The sequence below is a fragment of the Rattus rattus genome, chromosome 8, assembly GCF_011064425.1.
Source record: "Rattus rattus isolate New Zealand chromosome 8, Rrattus_CSIRO_v1, whole genome shotgun sequence".
Taxonomy (NCBI): Eukaryota; Metazoa; Chordata; class Mammalia; order Rodentia; family Muridae; genus Rattus; species Rattus rattus.
The window spans coordinates 38,902,822-38,925,075 of record NC_046161.1 but is presented as its reverse complement, the minus strand read 5'-3'; the positions used below and the strand labels follow the sequence as shown (position 1 = coordinate 38,925,075).

Genomic DNA, 22,254 nt, shown 5'->3' with positions numbered 1-22,254 from the left:
TTGCGCTTGCTAGGCAAGGGCTCCACCACTGAGCTAAATCCCCAACTCCTGTTTTTTTAAATAAATAAATAAAACCTCACTACAGAGTGGTTGTGCATACCGGACAACTACTAGCCATATAGATTAGTGTAGCTATGAATTTGAGGCAACCTTCTTGTCTAAAATTCTGCCTCCGGGGTGCTGGGATAATAAGTATGTGCTACAATGTACATAATGTTTAAGAATAGTTCAGTTATGAATAGTTCATGTTCATGAATATTCTATAATTGAACAGTTCTAATTTTTGTTTTGCTTCTATTTGGTTTTTCATTTTTGAGACAGTTTCATGTAGGCTGGCCTTGAACTCACAGTCCTGCTGGCTCCAGCCCTCAAGTCCTTAATTACAGGGGAAAAGATTCTGTTTCTCGACAATGACTCCACTTTTGTCCCAAGAGGCAATGAAGTAAACGTTCCATCTATTTTGAAAATCATGTATTTAACACTTAGGGGGACTCTGAGAGGGGAAAGGAATGTTCCAAGAGCTAGGACTCCAGAAAGGGATGTGAATTCATCTTTGCCCTCGGAGAAGTTACAATCAAATATGTCCAGTAGGTTCATGTATTTAAACCTATCAGATGATTGCTGGTCTGGAAGCTCAGTTTCCTGTTCCTAAGATAACTCCTACCCTCTGAACGAAGCAATGCTCTTGCCATTACAGTCCTTAGCCCGGAATCTGTCCCCTTGGGAGGTGTGGCAGGTGTGAGTGCTCCAGGGAGCCACCTGTTTTGTTCTTTAACCAGAAAAAAAGAACAGTCTTTCATAAGGACTAGTGTAGAACAATGGAAATTTTTCATGTAAAATTTGGATTGAGGGGTTGGGGATTTAGCTCAGTGGTAGAGCGCTTGCCTAGGAAGCGCAAGGCCCTGGGTTCGGTCCCCAGCTCCGAAAAAAAGAACAAAAAAAAAAAAAATTGGATTGACCTTGACTGATAAACTCACTGTTTGGATCCAGAACAACCTATTAATAGAGCCCTTCTCTGGCACCGTGCAGAAATCAGAGGAAAGGACATCGCTGTCGTGCAAAGATAGGGGCTAAACTGACAAGATTAAACTGAGCCCAGATCGAGTAAACCAGCACAGGCCTGTAACTCCCAGTAGCTGTCAGGATGAGGTAGAAGGATCTAGAGTTCCAGAACACTCTAGGCTACTCGCCCTTCCAGAAAGAAACCCAGCCAACGTATATATACATGCTGGGTTTTTCACTTACATAAAATGTAAAAGGAGGTGAACAGTTATGGAAGTGAGGGCTGTGCTTACCTATGAGGAAAGGTAGCATCCAAAGAAGTCGATACACAGGCTTCTAAAGTGTTGGCAAATTCATGGCTGATTGCAAAAGATACGTCCTGCTTGTACAGTACCTGTGGACTGTAGCACAGAACTTCTGTATAAATGTTATGAGTTAGTGAAAACGTAGCCATAATGGCACACACCTTTAATCTCAGCACTCAGGAGGCAGAGACTGGTGGATATTTGTGAGTCTGAGGCCAGCCTGGTCTACAGAGCGAGTTCCAGGACAGCCAGGGCTACGCAGAGAAACCCTGTCTCAAAAAAAAAAAAAAAAAAAATCCAGATGTAAGGCGTTTTCTCAATTACTGATTGATGGAGGAGGGCCCAGCCCATCGTGAGTGGGATCATCGATTAGCTGCTGGTCCTGGGTTCTATATGAAAGCAAGCTGAGCAAGCCATGGGGAGCAAGGCAGTAAAGAACACCCCTACCTGGTCTCTGCATCAGCTCCTGCATCTAAATTCCTGCCATGTTTGAGTTCCTGTCCTGACTTCCTTTATGATTAATATCGATTTAGAAGTATAAGTCAAATAAGCCATTTCCTCCCCTACTTGCTTTCTGGTCATGGTGTTTGATCACAGCAATAGTAATCGGAACTAAAAACGTGAGCTACCATGATTTTTTTAATGAAAAAAATTTAAAGATTTATTTTATTGTATATGATAATCCCTATGCATGCATCATATGAATGAAGTGCCCAGGGAGGCCATAAGAAGGGGTCAGGTCCCCTGGACCTCCAGTTGTGGATGGTTGGGGAGGTCACCATGGGAATGCTGAAAGGGAATGTTATCTGCTCAGAACCCCAAAGACCAAGTTCTCAGCATGGAGGCAAGTTACTTGCCCCAGAGAAACAAAGTCCAGAGCATAAGAGACAAAGACAGGAGATAGAGGGTAGGGGAGAAGGGGAAGGGAACTGGGGAGAGGGTAAGTGGTATTTGTCCCAGAGACGGGTACCTTTGGGTAGAGAGAAGACAGGTGAGGCCCATAGGAACATGGCAGTTTATAAAGGTAAGGGGGGAAACCCCATGTCAGGACGAGGAGCTTGATTTTAATTGGGCACGTTAATTAGGTGAGCCTATGGGGGCTTTTGCTTGCTGGGATTCGATACTTTGCTGGACTTTGGCAGTCAGGCTCAGGAGAAGGAAGTGGCCAAATAAGGGAATAGACCTTGGTTAATTTTAGCAATGTAATCTAATGGGTTTTTAGCAAGGTGGAGGGAATTGGGGGTTAGGGAGCAAGGCCTGCCAGAGCCATGTTTGCCTTATGGGTTGGACTGGCTAGAGTCCCTTCAGATACTGAAAGCTGAACTGGGGTCATGTACAAAAGCAGCACATGCTCTTAATTGCTGCCATGGCACCCGCTCTTTGAAACTCTTTTGTTTAAAAGTTAAAAAGTGGGCTGGAGAGATGGCTCAGCGGTTAAGAGCACTCGACTGCTCTTCCAGAGGTCCTGAGTTCAATTCCCAGCAACCACATGGTGGCTCACAACCATCTGTAAAGAGATCTGATGCCCTCTTCTGGTGTATCTGAGGACAGTTACAGTGTACCTATATATAATAAATAAATAAATCTTAAAAAAAAAAAAAAAAAAAAATAAAAGTTAAAAAGTTTTCTATAGGGGCTGGGGATTTAGCATGAGGAGCAAAGGGCATGTTTACAACTATTAAAAAAGGGGGTTAAACTAAAAAAAAAAAAAAAAAAAAAAAAAAAAAGAACAAAAAAGTTTTCTATAACCCAGCCTTGGCCTGGAACTTAGTTGAGGTTGTCTTTGAATTCTATTTCTTCTTGTCTCCACCTAGCAAGTACTAGGATTATAAATATTTGCCACAATGCCTGTTTGGCTCACTTTCTCCTCTTTCTTACATACCTGTTTCTAAAGGGTTCATTCATTTTATTTAATATAAGTAGAGGAAGCTCTGCTGGGGTGTGTGTGTGTGTGTGTGTGTGTGTGTGTGTGTGTGTGTGTGTGTGTGTGTGTGTTCAATGGATGTGCAGTTCCTTAGGCGGCCAGAAGATGGTGCCGATATCATCTAGTAGATTCTAGAACCAGAGGTAGCGATGGTTGTTCATAGTCACATGGGTGCTAAGAACCAAACCTGGAGCCTTTGCAAGAACAACAAGTCCTCGTAGAGCCATCTTTCTAAAAAGGAGACAAGGTCTTGTTTTTTAATGTAAACTGGTCTCAAACTTGCTAGGCAGCCTCCATGGGCCTCAAAGTTTCTGTGATCGTCCTCTCATCTTACCAAAGACTAGGATCATAGGTATGTACTAGCATACTCTGCTTCAGCATTTGGTTCTGAACTGTGATCTCATTAACTTCCTTCCCTGCCCCTAGTAACAGCGATGAAGCTAGGGCCACTTCCATACAAGGAAAGAGTTCCATCCAAGATATATCTTTAGCCCTTTTAAACTATTCTAAGGGGCCTGGAGAGTTGGCTCAGCAGTTAAGAGCACTGGCTGCTCCAGGGGATCTGACACTCTCACACAGACATATGTGCAGTCAAAACACCAATGTTCATAAAATAAAAATAAGTTAAAAAATGTTTACGGGGCTGGAGAGATGGCTCAGCGGTTAAGAGCACCTGACTACTCTTCCAGAGGTCCTGAGTTCAATTCCCAGCAACCACATGGTGGCTCACAACCATCTGTAAAGAGATCCAATGCCCTCTTTTGGTGTATCTGAAGACAGCTACAGTGTACTTATATATAATAAATGAATAAATCTTAAAAAAAATGTTTACGTTATATTGATTCTTGAATTCTTTCAGAACAGGAATTCTCAGGAGATAGAACTGTGAGTGAATCTGTGCACGTGGTCCTTTCCTGTTTACGTTCCCTGCCTGCCTGACTTTCCTAGAGTCAGAAAAGTAGAATTAATGGACAACCCTGGTGTGTGTTCTGACAAGTGTACCTTCAGCCTCATGCCCCAGAAAAATATATAATTAAAGATCAGCTCTTGTTTTATTTTCAAATAACTTTGATATTTTTTGACTAGGGAAACACCTTTCCCCTAGAATAATTATACCTCTTTTTGCACCTGGGTGCTACAAGGACTCTCTGAAAAGCAAAAACACTGTTAGGTATAATTTTCTACATGAAATTGAGGGTTGATTACTGCCTCTTTTTTTTTGAGACAGTCTCTTAGGCTAGCCTTGAACTCATGGCAACCTTCCCGTACCAGCCTTTCAAATTACAGGCATGAGGCACCATCCCTGGCTACATCTGTTGTTTTTAATGCCTGTTCTCTAGGGTGGTGGTCAAGGACCTCGGTTTGCTCCTTAACCTTTTGGGCATTTAGTTCAATTCCAGGAAATGGGTAGTGCAAAAAATGTATTTGTCAAGAAGTGAAAAGCAAAGTAGTAAGTGGAAAGAGGCCAGTTTTTGCCTTAATATCACTCATCAATAAGACCTTATAGGTACAGGCAGGGTCAGATCCAGACACCAGCGGAAGAAAGAGCACAAGTTGGCACACTTCTCCGAGTGCTACTCTCTTATTTTGTTTGAAGATGATGTTCATTATGTATCCCTGACTGGCCTGGCATTACAATAATTGTCGAGAGCATGTTTGGAGGTTCCAACAGGGGAGGTCAGCTACTCCTGCTTGAACTGAGAAATGCTCCTCCTCTGTCCTGGAAGGAAAGGATCTTTGACAGTACATGCCACAGGAGGGCTACAGCCATACATGGAGTGATGAGAGAAGGGACATCTGCCTAGATAACAAAATTCACTAAATCAGTCCTAGTGAACAAGATGTCACCTTGATATCATTTTCACTTTCCTCATAATGCTTCTTTTGATACAAACTTTTCATGGTTTACTCTGACACACAAACAGGATACTCAGGACACAGAGCTATCTCTACACAGAGCCCGTGGAACAGTCATAGAAGACCTTGACTCATTAAATTACTCTGCTCTCAAAGCTGCCACTCCCTGGTCTCTGCTTGCCCCGCCTCTATAGAAAGGATAAGAAGGTTAACAAGGTCTTGGGAGTTTCATTTTGCATTTTTCACCTCAACAAGTATGTATTGAGTGTTACACACTCTGATACACAAGACAGAATATAATATTCAAAGGTGATTCAAAATGTGTCGGTGACAGGCACAAACTTTTATTTTTTTCTTTCCAGCAGGTGAAAAACCGGTTTCATATACTTGATTTCTTTCATTTATGACCTAAAATATCTGATAGGTTAAAAACGTAACCCACAGGGCTGGAGAGATGGCTCAGGGGTTAAGAACGCTGACTACTCTTCTAGAGGTCCTGAGTTCAATTCCCAGCAACCACATGGTGGCTCACAACCATCTATAATGGGACCTTATACCCTCTTCCGGTGTGTCTGAAGACAACACTGTGCTCACATATATAAAATAAAATACTTAAAAAGAAAAAAAAAAGTAACCCACTGGGGCACAGCAAGTTAGAATTCACAAAATGTGTGACATCCTTCATTAAGAGCCATCAGTGCCTGAACGTTTTATTGATTTGTCTGCCCCCTCCCCCAACTGCCACCGCAAACAAAAACCCCCAAAACGTTGTTAGAGTAAGCTGACTGGTATACAGTGGTGTATTTAGTATTGGGATCTTCACAGAGATTACATACTATCATCTAGTTGCTTCTTGATATTTATAAAGTTTTATACATCTAAAAAGCTTTGAGGGGTTGGGGATTTAGCTCAGTGGTAGGGCGCTTGCCTAGCAAGAAAAAGGCCCGGGGTTTGGCCCCCAGCTCCAAAAAAAAAAAAAAAAAAACCAAAAAAAAAAAAATAATAAAATAACATAAAAAGCTTTGAATTTGATTGGACAGTCTATAAACCACTTCTAAAACGGTGGCATTAAATTTCAGCTTTATTTTGCACCATTAAAAAGCTGATGCGGGTTGGGGATTTAGCTCAGTGGTAGTGTTTGCCTAGCAATCGCAAGGCCCTGGGTTCGGTCCCCAGCTCCGGAAAAAAAAAAAAAAGAAAAAAAGAAAAAGCTGATGCATTAGATAGTCTCCCAAAACATTATTCTCTGCACAGCGACATCGAACAGAGTATTTTAATTTTGAGACACCTTCTCGCTGCGGAGGGCACGCCGGCCTCGGTTCGCGCCCTGGCAGTCATAACAAAGCATTGAAGAGCCACCAAGCAAGTGCCACCCCCTCTTGTGCGCATGCTCCCTTACATGGCACTCACGTGATTCGCCTTGAGGTTCACGTGATCTTGCTTCCGGAGGCGTGGGCCCTCGTCAAGATGGCGGCCTACCTGCAGTGGCGGCGATTCGTTTTCTTCGAGAAGGAGTTGGTGAAGGAACCGCTGGGTAATGATGGGGCCACTCCCGGGGCCGCACCGACCTCGGGACCCACTGCTTCCAAGTTCCTTTGCCTTCCTCCTGGCATTACTGTCTGCGACTCAGGCCGCGGGAGCCTGGTCTTTGGAGATATCCTTCCTTTGGAGTTGGCGTTTTCCTCAGCGGACGCCCGACGAGTTCCTACAGCTGGAATGGAATCTGTCAAAGGCGCTTCGCGTACTCGCACTTAGATGCGAGCCCAGATGTCTTTCTTGTGGTCTGATGGGAGAAAGAAGGAAGTTCATATTTTAACTTGTCAACTGAGCAATCCTGGGCAAGTCATCTAACTCTCGGCTTCAGTTTCCTTTACTATAAAAACGTTGTCAGTGCCAGTTTGACATGGTTAAGATCAGTCCACTTGCAAATAGATGCAACTTACCTTTAAAAGATGTATGTGTGAGAGGTGTTACTGTCCCTGTCTAATGTAGGTGAGGAGATAAATGGGACAAGGAGTGTGTTTGCTTTGTTCATGAGATATATGGGAAAGCGCTTGGAATGTTTAAGAGGTTATGTGCATGTTATGTTTAAGAGGTTATGTGCATGTTCGTGGTTCTCTAGATTCTGGTGTTAGTACAGTCAGACCCCAGGCAAGGTCTGAAGCCTCCGGTAGTTACAAACTACATAGGTGCTACTCTTTCCTATAGAGACATTCCTCACTGAACGATGGGGTTATACTCAGGCGGCTCCATCATAAATGGAAAGTAATAACAAGCCAAAAATGCATTTATCATGCCTAGTCTACCACTGTAAATAGCAACAGAGTATACTGTACTATATCAATGTTCCCATCTGGTTCCATTGCTGACTGGAAGCGAAACGTGCCCAGCATCACAAGAGAATATGGACCAGGTCTCAATGTGTTGGCCTTGAACAGACATCTCCTGTCTGTGTTTGCAGATCACTGGGATTAAGGGCTATCCTCACAGAGAGATCTTACCCATATTACCAATCCAGGAAAGGCTGGTACCTTCTCAAGTATGCCTTCTTCTCACGTGCTCTGCCCCTCAGCCCTTCAAAGTAGGATTTCCACTGCTTGTTGCTTTTGTAGCGTTGTAAATTAAAAACAGCTAAGTTGCTGGCAACACAGATTGATCATACCTTTAATTTCTAAATTAAGCACAATAAGAAGTTAGCAACAATAATACTAAAACAGAATAGCTACAATAGTACCCTGCAATTGAAATTATGTAAATGTAATCTCTTTTAAGATAAGTACATGGGTGTGTTTCATTTCCTTCTTTCTTTTTCTAATTTTATTTATTTATTTATTTATTATGTATATATATACATCATACAGCTTTCTGCCTGCGTGTATGTGCCTGCAGGTCAGAAGAGGGCACCAGACCTGATTATAGATGGTTGTAAGCCACCATGTGGTTGCTGGGAATTGAACTCAGACCTCTGGAAGAGCAGACAGTGCTCTTAACCGCTGAGCCATCTCTCCAGCCCTCTTTTTTTTTTTTTTTTTAATTTTTAACACAAGATCTCATTTAGCTCGTCTATAGCCAAGGATGATTTCTTATCTCTCTCTACCTCTCTGGAGTTCTAAGATTACAGACATGTGCCACTGTACCCAGTTATATATAGTGCTAGATACTTAACCCAGGGCCTTGTATGTGCTAAGTGTCAGTTATGTTATGTCTCCAGCCCTGGCTTCTAAGATATTTTAACTCTTTGTCGTACTATTAAAGCATAGAAAACGCAGCCTTAGATAAGAGGTGGGGGAGGGACATGACATTCCTTGGAAAAGAGGCACCTTGACTCCCCTGCACATATGGAAGGCCAGATCTGGTTCTTGCCACGTTCTCTACAGCTTACAGGGTTCCAGGCCTACAAGCTACGGGTGACACACTTGTATCAGCTGAAGCAGCACAATATTCTGGCATCAGTTGGTGAGGATGAAGAGGGCATTAACCCCCTGGTAAGTCCCAGAAAAGAAAGATCCAGATGCCTAGGAGTGGTTTTTGGTTGGAAGGAGACTAACTCTCCCACATCTGTGGGCTTCTCCAGGTAAAGATCTGGAACCTGGAGAAGAGAGATGGTGGCAATCCACTCTGCACTCGGATCCTCCCTGCCATCCCAGGGACAGAGCCAACTGTCGTGTCTTGTTTGACCGTCCATGAGAATCTCAACTTCATGGCCATTGGTATGCAGAAAGAAGGGAAAACTCTCATTCCTAGTTTTTTTTTTTTTTAAGATTTGTTTATTATATATGAGTGCACTGTAGCTGTCTTCAGACACACCAGAAGAGGGCATCGGATCCCATTACAGATGGTTGTGAGCCACCATGTGGTTGCTGGGAATTGAACTCAGGACCTCTGGAAGAGCAGTCAGTGCTCTTAACCTCTGAGCCATCTCTCCAGCCCGTTCCTAGGTTTTGTTTTTTTTTTTAATGACTTGTTTTTATTTTATGTACATTGGTGTTTTGTTTAAATGTATGTCTAGGTGATGGCATTAGGTCCCCCAGAACTGGAACAGCAGACAGTTGTGAGCTGCCATGTGGGTGCTGGGACCTGAATCTGGGTTCTCTGGAAAAGCAGCCAGGGCTTTTAACCACTGAACCTTCTCCAGCCCCCATTCCTAGATTTTTAAGTACATTTTCTTTGAAGTGGTCTTTGCAGGTCACTGTTTGCTGTTTTCCAGGCTTCACGGATGGCAGTGTCACTCTGAACAAGGGAGACATTACCCGGGACAGGCACAGCAAGACCCAGATTTTGCACAAGGGCAGCTATCCTGTTACTGGACTGGCTTTTCGCCAGGCAGGAAAGACCACTCACTTGTTTGTCGTGACAACTGAAAATGTTCAGGTGTGATTAAGGTCTTGCTCAAGGGGAACCAACAGCTCTGAGAGGTTGGAGAGTCTTAAATTTTTTTTTTTTTTAGTTCTTTTTTTCGGAGCTGGGGACCGAATGCAGGGCCTTGCGCTTCCTAAGCAAGCGCTTTACCACTGAGCTAAATCCCCAACCCCGAGTCTTAAATTTTTAAGCATAGAACTTTGAGTCATCTGCCCAGTCTAATATTTTATTTCTTCATATAGGAGACTAAGAGGTAGACTTAGGAAAATAACTCTGTGCTTGTAATAGCATAATGTGATTCTACCTGTTAGGCACAGTTAGACAAGAGCTTTCACTCTCTGGTTCCTGGTAGTTCCTGGAGTTACGGGTGGTTGTGAACTGCCTTTAGAAAGTGTTTGGCACGAAGGATCAAACCCGGATGTGTGTTTACTGTGGTCACACTGGTGCGAACTGCCTCCCCAACCTAGGAACACAATTTTAATAACCAGCAAAGAACCATGGCAGTTCCTAACTTGCAGGATTCTGTGGAGAGCTTCTGATAGTATAAAAAGAAGGAGAATATGGCCCCCAGTCCATTCATCTAATGGAGAGGTGATAGGGATGGAGGATGCGAGCTGCCGAGGAGAGAACAGATGCTAAGTGGGGAAACAGTGGGAGTCAGGAAGGGATGGGATGTCGGCGTGCATGCTTGGGAGCCGCCTCTTCAGAGGGACCTGCTAACTTCGTCTTCCCTTTGACAGTCCTACATAGTTTCAGGAAAGGACTACCCTCGCGTGGAGTTGGACACCCATGGTTGTGGCCTGCGCTGTTCAGCCCTCAGCGACCCTTCTCAGGACCTGCAGTTCATTGTCGCTGGAGATGAGTGTGTCTACCTTTACCAGCCGGATGAACGCGGGCCCTGCTTTGCCTTTGAGGGCCATAAGCTCATCGCCCACTGGTTTAGAGGCTACCTTGTCATTGTCTCCCGTGACCGGAAGGTCTCTCCCAAGTAAGACTCCAGGGAAAAGGGAAAAGGAGAGGACTGACTTGTTCCCCAGAACTATTGTTTTTTAAAATCCAAAGCCTGGATTCAGCTAGTCTGTCACTTGAATTTTATGTACATTGTTCTTCTACCTAGATTTCGTTAGCTATTTTTACTGGAAAATGTGTTGTTGTTGTTGTTGGTTTTTTTTTTTTTGTTTTGTTTTGTTTTTTTTTTGTTTTTTTTTTTTTTTTTTTTTTTTTTTTTTTTTTTAGCTGGGGACCCGAACCCAGGGCCTTAAGCTTGCTAGGCAAGCGCTCTACCACTGAGCTAAATCCCCAACCCCGTTGTTGTTTTTTAAGTTATTTATCTTATGTATACGAGTGCTCTGTCTTATGTATAACTGTATGCCAGAAGAAGCCATCAGATCACTTATAAATGGTCATTAGCCACCATGTGGTTGCTGGGAATTGAACTCAAGAACCTCTGGAAGAATAGACAGTGCTTTTAACCACTGAGCCACCTCCCCATCCAGGAAAATGTGTTTTTGTTCTAGACATCTGTTGTAAAAATACTCAGTGAATGTTGAATGCTTTAGGGAATCTGACCTGGGATTAGACTTTTTTACTGTTTGGTGAAAGTAAGTTAGGTAGAACCAGAAAGGATTGAGTGTCAGAGGAATCGCAAGATGCTACGAAGTATATGGCATGGGTTTTCTTGTTTGCTGTTTTCCAGAGCACTACAAAGGGACTGGCAGGTCTTATGCATAGTGAGAGCACTTCCTGTTGGTTTGGTTGTGTATAATGTTCATGTATGTGCATGTGCATGTATGGCCATGTGTGTGTGGAAGTCAGAGGACAACCTCAGGTGATATCCACTTGGTTTGTTTTGGAGACAGTCTCTGACTGGCCTGGACCTCACCAAGTAGACTAGGCCGGCCTGCAGATCAGCAACTATTGAGACCCCAGGATCTGCCTGTACCCACTTCCCTGGCCCAAGTATATACCGTTGTACCTATTGTCTTATTTTATTTTTTTATCTTTATGGATTATGTGTGTGGATTTTGTGAACATGAGTGCAGGTGCTCTGGAGGGCACAGGCATCTGATCCCTTAGAGTTACAGGTGATTGTGAGTCACCTGATGTGGGTTCTGGGAACTGAACTGGGGTCCTCTGAAATGAGTGCTAAGTGTTCTTAACTGCTGAGCCATCTCTCCAACCCCTGTACCTGGGTTGTTTGATGTTTTGCTTTTGTTTTAAATGTGGGTTCTAAGGATTGAACTGAGATCCTCATGCCCACAAAGCAAGCACTTTCATCACCCAGCCCTCTCCCAGCCACTCTTGGATTGTTTTCACTCAGCACATTGTCTAACTTACCAGGCGATGGGCGATTTTTTGTTAAGTGCATGGACGTCTGAATGCTTAATTTCTACTCTGTTGGCTAGGATTCATGATAGGATACTAAAGGGTAAGACCAGGATTATGTGTTCTTTTCCACAGCTGTCAGCACAATTCTGCATGTATGAGATGAGCTGCTGGAGGGGCCAATGAGGTGATTTGTTCTAAATGGAATGGGGCAGCACCGAAGTTGTTTATCATGGGAAGGAACCACAGGGAACTGAGACGGGTGATCTAAACAGTGGGTGCTTTTGTTTCCCGTGCAGGTCGGAGTTTACCAGCAGGGACTCACAGAACTCTGACAAGCAAATTCTCAACATCTATGACCTGTGCAACAAGTTCATAGCCTACAGCGCTGTTTTTGAGGATGTAGTGGATGTGCTCGCTGAGTGGGGCTCCCTGTACGTGCTGACGAGGGATGGGCGGGTCCACGCATTGCAGGAGAAGGACACACAGACCAAACTGGAGGCAAGGCCACCAGGTTCTCAGCTGGCATAAGCATCTAGAAGTAGCTTCAGGAAGGGGTCTCTTAGGTCACCTGGGCCCAGTGACTTCTCTTTCCTTTGGTCACACACAGCGTTCCTCAGTTTCCTTAGGTCTAAGATGTGGCTTTGGAGGGAAGTAATGGCTGGGAGCTAGGCCAACCCTCCTTGTTTACAGACCTTGTAAACCTTGTAGGTGAGGCGATTGGTGTTGGTCTTGGGGTTATCTAGAGGTCTTTGTCTAGACTGTAGGCAGATTAGAACTCCAGGACTGTCTACTGTGTCTATTGTGGGAGGGTGTGCTCTCAGGACCATTTCTACCAACGCTCTAACCTCTCTTCTAGATGCTGTTTAAGAAGAATCTCTTTGAGATGGCAATTAACCTGGCTAAGAGTCAGCATCTGGACAGCGACGGGCTAGCTCAAATCTTCATGCAGTATGGAGACCATCTCTACAGCAAGGGCAACCATGATGGGGCTGTTCAGCAGTATATCCGGTTAGTCTGGATGTGCTGTGGGGTGCAGATGTGCTCTGGATGCAGAGCAGGCAGCCAGAAGCCCATGCCAGAGGGGAGGGCAGAGGTGGGTGGGGGGGTATTGTATTTCATCAGGAAATGTTCACTTTCTTGTGGAAACTGTGGTGCTGCCAGGGAGAGGAGAACTGGGGATTCGTACCTGTGGTCCCAGGACTGACGCGGGAGTGGGACTTAAGATTAGGGTGTGCTATACAGTGAGCCTATCTTAAAACACAAGACCTGGGATGGTGTCACAAGCCTTTAATTCTAGTACTGGGGAGGCAGACGGCAGGTAGATCTCTGTGAATTCAAGGCCAGCCTGGTTTAGATAACATTTCCTAAGCCAGCCTTGGCTATCTAATGAGACCTTGCCTCAAAAACAGCAGGAACAAAAGAGCCGGAGTTGTGGGCCTCACACAGTGTGGTTTACTGTAGGTCCAGTGTCACTGACACCACACTGACTTTGTTAGACGTGGGCTTCACAGGACACACTTAACAGGCCTGCAGTGACCCCTGTGCAGCTCACTTGACAAAATACCTTAATCCTGATGATGTTTCCCTAGAACCATTGGGAAGTTGGAGCCATCCTATGTGATCCGTAAATTTCTAGATGCCCAACGCATCCACAACTTGACTGCCTACCTACAAACTCTGCATCGGCAATCTCTGGCTAATGCCGATCACACCACCCTGCTCCTGAACTGCTATACCAAGCTCAAGGACAGCTCGAAGCTGGAGGAATTCATCAAGGTGAAGGGTGCTGTGGGATGGGGTGATTCCTAGTAGGCTTCACTGAGCCTGAAGTGGCTTTACTAGGACTTGCTGTTCTTCAACAGGACATAGGAAAGCAGAGGGCCAGCTTTATTTTGAAACCAGTGCTCTCTCCTCTATAAAGAAGAGTAGCTGCTCCTACTGTCTAGAGCATTCCATGGCACTGAAGCCCAGGAAGTGCCATTAAGGAAGCCCTGAGTCTGTAGAAATAGCTTCCTAATGATAGAGACAGAGGGTCTTCAAGCAGAAGTTGTAAGAGGCTGGCTAGCATGTTTTCAAAGCCCAGGATGTAATTGCTGTGATGTCAGATGCCTGTTGATTCTCTCTTCTGTAGCCGTGCAGATGATTCTGTTCAATGTCATTGCAGACGAAGAGCGAGAGTGAAGTCCACTTTGATGTGGAGACAGCCATCAAGGTCCTCCGGCAGGCTGGCTACTACTCCCATGCCCTTTATCTGGCTGAGAACCACGCACATCATGAGTGGTACTTAAAGATCCAGCTAGAGGACATTAAGGTGGGTGTAGTTCTGGCTTCGGGCAGAATACCACTTTGAGGACATTCTTTGAATAATAAAGATACATTCCCGGTGGGCGAGATAGGGGCACTGCTTCACCTTTCACCTTTCCACAGAACTATCAGGAAGCCCTTCGGTATATCGGCAAGCTGCCTTTTGAGCAGGCAGAGAGTAACATGAAACGCTATGGCAAGATCCTCATGCACCACATACCAGAGCAGACAACCCAGTTGCTGAAAGGCCTCTGTACTGACTATCGGCCCAGTCTGGAAGGCCGAGGCGATCGGGAGGCTCCAAGCTGCCGGGTGAGACCAGGGACACAGTTTGAGTAGCAGAGATCACCTTAGAGGCCTGTGAGTACTGAGCCACCGTACTTAGCCACTGTGCTTCTTTCTTCCCTTTGTCCTAGGCCAACTCCGAGGAGTTCATCCCCATCTTTGCAAACAACCCAAGAGAGCTGAAAGCCTTCCTGGAGCACATGAGCGAAGTGCAGCCAGACTCACCCCAGGGCATCTATGACACACTCTTGGAGCTACGGCTGCAGAACTGGGCCCATGAGAAGGATCCACAGGTAACCCTGACCAGAGCCATGGAGGCACTGGACAGAAGAGAGCTGGGTACTCCCTGGTCTAACATGTGTGAGGCCTTGGGTCCCTTCCCTAGCGGTGAATAAAGAAAAGTTAGTTCCTTTCGTGCCTGCTCTCCAGCTTTGTGGCTGCCTTTCGTTGCTTTACTTAGAGCAGGTTCTCAACTTTCCTAATGCTGCGACCCTTTAATACAGTTCCTCATGTTGTGGGGACCCCAGCTGTGAAACTGTTTTCCTTGGTACTTTATGACTGTAATTTTGCTACCGTTATGAATTATAATGTCAATGTTTTGGGAGAGGTTTTCCTAAGGGGTTTAGACCCACAGGTTGAGAATCACTGATGGAGAGAGTAATACCTTATCTCTGGGGCCAAATGGGTTTTACTCATGGGAAATTGGATTGAGAGAGACATTTAATCTACTTGTGTAAAAGACCTCGTGCGGTCTGATGACTTACAGCCCAACCACTTTCTCCAACAGGCCAAGGAGAAACTTCATGCAGAGGCCATCTCCCTGCTGAAGAGTGGCCGATTCTGTGATGTGTTTGACAAGGCATTGGTCCTGTGCCAGATGCATGACTTCCAGGATGGGGTCCTTTACCTCTATGAGCAGGGGAAGCTGTGAGTTTGGGGGACCCTCAGAGGAAAGGAAGGTTTGGGTGAGTTTTCCAGGATAACCCATGAGGTGTGTGCTGTTCCTGGCCAGGTTCCAGCAGATCATGCATTACCACATGCAGCACGAGCAGTATAGGCAGGTGATTGCTGTGTGTGAGCGCCATGGGGAGCAGGAGCCCTCCCTATGGGAGCAGGCCCTCAGCTACTTCGCCCGCAAGGAGGAAGACTGCAAGGAGTATGTGGCAGCCGTGCTTAGACACATCGAGAACAAGAGCCTGATGCCGCCTCTCCTGGGTATGTGTGAGGACAGGCTGCCGCACCCAGGGACTCTGCATAGCTGCTGCTGCCTGATTCATTCTTCCCTCTTGGCTCCCAATCTCAGTGGTACAGACGCTGGCACACAACTCCACAGCTACCCTGTCCATCATCCGAGATTACCTGGTCCAAAAACTGCAGAAACAGAGCCAGCAGATTGCACAGGATGAGCTTCGGGTGCGGCGGTACAGAGAGGAGACCACTCGCATCCGCCAGGAAATCCAAGAGCTCAAGGCGAGGTAGCCACTCGGGAATGTGTGGGAGTGAGGCAGGGGCTGACGTTGGCTGTCACAGTGTGCTGCTGTATGCTTTCTCAGAGGGTTTAAGTGTGTTGGAGCGCCCACTTTATTTCTTCCTTTGTTCTTCCTTTTTCCCCTCTTCCCTTCATCAAGGATTAATCTCAGGCATTGGTTCTCACCCTGTGGGTTGTGACTCCTTTGTGGTCGCATATAAGATATTCTGCATATCAGATACTTACATTATGATTCATAACAGAAGCAAAATTGCAGTTATGAAGTAGCAACAAAAGTAATTTTATGGTTTGGGGTCACCACAACCTGACCTCGCTTAAAAGGTCATAGCATTGGGAAGGCTAGGAGGCACCTACTCTACCACTGAAACTATACACCTCCATCCCTCTGAAGATGTTTTAGTCAAGTCTTTAAAAAAAAAAAAGATAATTATATATACTCCTGTTTGGTTTTTATTTTGTTTTGTTTGAGATAGGGTCAGTCTATATAGCCATAGTTGTCCTGGACCTCCCTGTGTAAACTGGACTGGCCTAGAACACACAGAGATCCACCTGCTTCGGCTTCCTGAGTGCTGGGATTAAAGGCATGTGCCACATGGCCAGCCATAAATCTTAGTGTTTAAAGATTTTAGTGTGTTTGTTTATGTGTGCACGAGTGTGTTTATGCTTGTATAAGAGGCCAGAGGGATGTTGGATCTCTTGGAACTACAGTTACAGGTAGTTGTAAGCCCCTTAATGTAGAACTCAGAAGTGAGCTCAGGTTCTCTTCAAAAGGAATATATGTGCTTAAGCAGTGACCCATGCCTCAGCCCTATTACACTCTTGCAAGTTAATTAATGTATTTATTTGTGTTTAAATGATGTATACATGTGTGTTTGTCTTTGTGCAAGTATGTGTACTTGAGTACAGGTTCCTGGATGACAAAGGCATCGGATCCCCAGGTATTAGAGTACGTGAGTTGGGAATTGAACTGAGGCCCACTGCAATGGCACGTGCTCTTAGCTGCAGAGCCATCTTCCCAGCCCCATAAGTCATTATGTTTCAGTTTGTATTTGCAGTTCTGGAGATCGAACCCAGAGCCACTTAAGTACTAGGCAAACACCATGCCACTAAGCTGTATCTTCAGCACTCCTTTAAAAACAATTTTTGTTTTGTGTGTGCAAGTGTGGCTGCATGTATGCTACAGGGCCATGTGGAAGTCAGAGGACTGCTTTCAGTAATTCTCGCCTAGTTGAGGTAGAGTTTTATTTCTGCCATGCTGCAAACCTGACCCCAAGTTTCCACCTCTAGGAGTGCTGCAGTCACAGGAATGCATTATCACGCCCTACTTTTCCACATGGAGTCCAGGGCTCAGACTCAGATACCAGGCTAGCACAAGCAGCACTGAGGTACTCAGCCTTCTCTTAGAGGCATGTGTAGGCCAGGCTGATCAGGAACAAATGATTCCACTGCCTCAGCCTTCTCAATAGCTGTGGTTACAGGCCTGTTCTACCAGGTTTTGTTTGGGTTTTGGTTTTTCATTTTACTTTATGTGCTTTGGTGTTTTGCCTGCATATATGGCTGGGTGAGGATGTTGGGTCCTAGAACTGGAGTTAACAGACAGGTGCTATGTTGTGGGTGCTGGGAATTGAACCCCAGTCCTCTAGAAGAGCAGCAGCCAGTGCTCTTATCCTCCGAGCCATCTCTCCAGCCCACATCTTGGTTATTATTTTTTTTTTTTCTTTTCTTTTTTTCGGAGCAGGGGACCGAACCCAGGGCCTTGCGCTTGCTAGGCAAGCGCTCTACCACTGAGCTAAATCCCCAACCCCGGTTATTTTTGAGACAGTCTTACCCTGCCTCCTGGGCTGACCTTGCGCTCAACTCAAAGCAATCTTTCCGCTTCCTCCCCCTAAGTGCTAGGATTGCAGAAACAAGCCGTCACACTTGGACAAAAGTATCAGTAGTGGAGATTATTCTCAAGTGCTCAGTCTTGAGGCGTTTGCTTTGTTTGTTTGAGACATTCTCGTGTAGCTGAAGCTAGCCTTGCACTCCTTAATCTTCCTAAAGTGCTGGGATCAGAGGCATTCACTATCATGCCCAGCGATAAGGTATTCTGTCTGTTCTGCCCATTACATTGTAAAAAATTATTATGAAATGATTTCTTACTCCACTTAGCCTTTACTGTAATGTCCAATGCCTTTCATGAATAACACAGACAAGTAGCCCTGTCTTCTTGGACCTGATGTCCTTGAGATAGGCAGGTTTGTGGCTACAGAGATGGCTCAGCAGTTAAGAGTGCTTGCCGTGCTTGCTGGGGACCTGGGTTCAGTTCCCAGCACGCACATCAGATGCCTCACAACTGTCTGTAATTCAAGGACTATTTTTTAAGATTTATTTTACACACACACACACACACACACACACACACACACACACACACACACACACACACTGTAGCTGTCTTCAGACATACCAGAAGAGGGCATCAGATTCCATTACAGATGGTTGTGAGCCACCATGTGGTTGCTGGGAATTGAACTCAGGACCTCTGGAAGAGCAGTCAGTGCTCTTAACCACTGAGCCATCTCTCCAGTCCCAACTCCAGGAATTTTGATGTTTTCTGACCTCTACAGGCATCTGTACTCTAGTGGTGCACACATACACACTCAGGCATGTACATACACATAAAAGAAATCTAGAAAACAAATAGGTCGATGGTTACAGTGTTTGAGATAGTTGTAAATTCTTGGAAAATAAATGTAGAAAAAGAAGAGGACTAGAGAGATGGCTCAGTGATTAAGAGCATGTCCTATTCTTACTGAACGATCTAGTTCAATTCCCAGCACTCATGTCAGGTACTCAACCATGTCTAACTCCACTGGAACTCATGTGCACACAATTGGAAAAAGAAATGTTAAAAATTAAAAGTGGCAGGAGGAGCTAGAAGATGGCTCAGTGGTTAAGCTTGTTATTGCTGCATAGGACTTGGGTTTGATTCACAGCACCCACATGGTGGCTCTCAACATTTACAACTTCAGTTCCAAGGGAGCCAGCATCCTCCCCTGACCTTCTGTGGTGCACATGCATATATAGAAAAAACACTCATTATATATATATATATATATATATATGTATGTATGTATGTATGTATGTATGTATGTATATGTATGTATATGTATATATGTGTATATATGTGTATATATATGTATATATGTGTGTGTGTGTGCATATATGTATGCATATATGTATATATATGTATGTATGTGTGTGTGTGTGTGTATATATATATATATATATATATATATATATGTATGTATGTATGTATGTATATAATAAAAATAAAGCCAGGTATGGATAGCTTTAAAAAATAATAACAAAGGGAGAACAAAATAGTGTGTATGCGTGTGTACGTGTGTTTGTCTGGGGTGGGGCGGGGCAGATGTGAATGCCATGATACTGAAGATTGAGTGCAGGTCCTGGGCCTCACTAAGCAAACACTCTGCTACTAAATTAGGTCCGCATCTCCTCCTCTTTTTTTTTTTTTTTTGATTCTTTTTTTCGGAGCTGGGGACCGAACCCAGGGCTTTGCGCTTCCTAGGCAAGCGCTCTACCACTGAGCTAAATCCCCAACCCCACGCATCTCCTCCTCTTACTGCAAACATCTGCCACAATTTTAGATTCAGTGGGCAGGAAAGGCTCCTTTAAAAGGATTTGGTGGCAGTTTGAAAACTGGAAGAGGGCAATTTATCCTCCTGGATGACTTGCTCTGAGAACACTTTGCTCCAGGTTGGAGCTTTTGTACCTCTTTGACTCCCTTTGGGTGGTAAGAACAGGCAGGGTTTCTGTGTCCTCCATAGGGACCATGTACATCCTGTTTCTTCCTCTACTGGGTGCTTGTCCCTGCCCTCATTATTTGCCACTGTTTGTCTCCTGCCTGTAGTCCAAAGATTTTCCAGAAGACCAAGTGCAGCATCTGTAACAGTGCCTTGGAGCTGCCTTCAGTCCACTTCCTGTGTGGCCACTCCTTCCACCAACACTGCTTTGAGAGCTACTCAGAAAGTGATGCTGACTGCCCCACCTGCCTCCCTGAGAATCGGAAGGTGATGGATATGATCCGGGCCCAGGAACAGAAACGAGATCTCCATGATCAATTCCAGCATCAGGTGGGCATGAGCAGGTTAAAAGGGGCGGGCCAGGGTGTGTGGTTTGGAGAGGGACAGAAGTAGTTTAGAGCACAGGAAATACTCTTGAGAACCTGAATTAATCTCATCATGTGCGCCACCATCAGTGCCACAGGGTCCATGGAGTGCCAGAGGATTTGTTCCCTTTTCAGTTAGCAAGTGTGGGCTGTAGCTCTGACTCTTTGTTCCTTCTAGCTCAAGTGCTCGAATGACAGCTTCTCCGTGATTGCGGACTACTTTGGCCGAGGGGTTTTCAACAAGCTGACTCTGCTGACCGACCCCCCTACAGCCAGACTGACCCCCAGCCTGGAGGCTGGGCTACAGCGGGACCTGCTGATGCACTCCAGGAGGGGAACGTAATTAAGCAGCCCCTGGGAAAGCCTGCAACCCTGGGCTCTAAACACGGACGGGCCTGAGGGACATCCGGTAGCAGATATGACCACAGTTCCAGACCTCGACACTTAAGAAGGGGATCTGCTTTTCCTGCCTCCCTTTGCCAGCCTGCTATCCCTCCTGCTGACCAGCAATATAGATTATTCCACACCAGTGAGGAGGGCACCTCGGCAACCTCTCTGTGGACAATAGCTGCTTTATCCTCTGTTCAAGGGCACCAGGCTGTGCTTGGGTCCTTGCTCCCAGAGCCTATAAATAAAAGAGTATAATAATAACATGAGGGTTGAAAATACTTTATGGAGACTTTGCAGGTGTTCTCTCTTCTGTTTTTGAGACAGAATCTCATTGTGTATCCCTGGCCGGCTTATAACTCATTATGTAGATCAGGCTGGCCTCAAACTGGCCAAGATCCTCCTGCTTCTGTCTCCTAAGTCTGGGATTAAAAGCATATGTCATCACACCTAGCCCTCAGGTGACTAATATCTAAGAAGATCCTGAGTTCTATTTCCCCACCTGTGCTCTTCCTGTCTGGTTGGCTCCACAGCACCTCAGTAGTGGGTTGGGGCCTGTGACATCTGGGAAAGTTAAACTCACTGAAGAACTTCATCATCTTAGCACACAGGGCAGGTGCATCACTAAGCTATATACTAGCTGCCTTCTGGACAACCTCTTCAAAAGGCCCACTGAAGTGGTGGCATACACTGGTAAACAAGAAACTGAGGCAGGAGGATCACAAATTAGGAACAGCCTCGCTACAGAGCAAGCTCCAGGCCAGGCTGGGCTATTTGTCTGGCTACTTAAGACCTTGCCTCAAAACAAAAATGTGACTGAACAGCAAGTACATCCAGGAGCAAGACATGCAAAACAGCTCTTGCTCAGTCATGCAGAAATTGGATGACCCTCCTCCCATGCCTGGGACCCTTCTGAGGTGGAGACAGGAGAGTCAGGGCTTAAAGGTGGCCTCAATACATAGTTCTCACTGAGCTGCTGAGCGCCTGAGAGATGACTTAGCAGGTAGATCGCTTTTCCAGCCTTAGGACTTGAGTTTCATCCCTTAGGGCCACATGGTAAAAGGTCTCCCTCAAGTTGGCTTTTTACCTACATACACATACAGGCACATGCACACATGATAATATGTTTTAAAATACTCAAACAGAAAGCAGATAGCCTTGGACCTAGTCAGGTTGGTATCTCGCTGTATTCCGTATCAGATAAGCAGGAGAAAAGATCTTTTGTTTAAACATTTTCCCCCTTTTAAAGTTGTCGGGTTAAAGGTTATATTACTATGCTTATTTGGGTCCCTGTCAGTAAATTGCTCCCATGAAATTGTTAAAGTAACATGAGCCAGGCATGGTGGTACATTCAGCACTGAGGAGGCAGAGGCAGGCAGATCTGAGTTACAGGCCAGCCAGGGACCATGCAGTGAGACCCTGTCGCAACAGAAAAAAGTCAGTGGGCTCTGACTTAAGCAGTGTTGTTTTCTAGGTTTGGTGGATTCCCTTTGTGTTTAGAAAGCCTCTCTACATAGCCCTGGCTAGCCTTAAACTTGGGACAGTTCTCTTGAGTCAGTTTCCTCAAGGCCAGTTACAGACTGGATCAGATAGCCTGAGACTGACTCTAAATTTGTTTAGTGTGTGTGTGTGACATGAGATAGGGTGGGCATGTGACGGTACACATGTGGAGGTCAGGACAGCTGTATGAGTGGATTCAAACCTACATTTACCATGGGTAAGACTCAGGCCACCATGACCGCAGAGTTAAGTGCTTTACCCACTGAGCCATTTTGCGGCTCCGGGGCCATTCTTTTTCATTTTGACCTGGGATCTTCTTTTGTTGTCTAGGCAGGTCTTG

The 22,254-nt window shown here is 45.3% G+C and overlaps 1 protein-coding gene across 3 annotated transcripts; it reads left to right on the top strand.

Moving 5' to 3' along the window:
* The first annotated feature begins 6,519 nt into the window (after positions 1-6,519).
* On the top strand, positions 6,520-20,695 carry Vps11 (VPS11 core subunit of CORVET and HOPS complexes). Of its 3 annotated transcripts, none has more exons than XM_032909877.1 (16): positions 6,520-6,742; positions 8,425-8,573; positions 8,663-8,798; positions 9,296-9,459; positions 10,188-10,435; positions 12,072-12,273; positions 12,632-12,783; positions 13,365-13,551; positions 13,940-14,086; positions 14,203-14,391; positions 14,496-14,657; positions 15,152-15,291; positions 15,377-15,579; positions 15,668-15,839; positions 19,770-19,992; positions 20,206-20,695. In XM_032909877.1, exons 1-16 carry the CDS (start codon positions 6,556-6,558, stop codon positions 20,368-20,370), a joined length of 2,826 nt encoding a protein of 941 aa, XP_032765768.1. In that variant the 5' UTR covers positions 6,520-6,555; the 3' UTR covers positions 20,371-20,695. The 3 variants fall into 3 exon arrangements, with proteins under 3 accessions (XP_032765768.1, XP_032765770.1, XP_032765769.1); XM_032909879.1 differs by lacking the exon at positions 6,520-6,742 and adding an exon at positions 6,784-6,933 and having other exon boundaries at positions 8,409-8,573; XM_032909878.1 differs by lacking the exons at positions 6,520-6,742; positions 8,425-8,573; positions 8,663-8,798; positions 9,296-9,459; positions 10,188-10,435 and having other exon boundaries at positions 12,129-12,206; positions 20,206-20,678.
* The last annotated feature ends 1,559 nt before the right edge of the window (positions 20,696-22,254 follow it).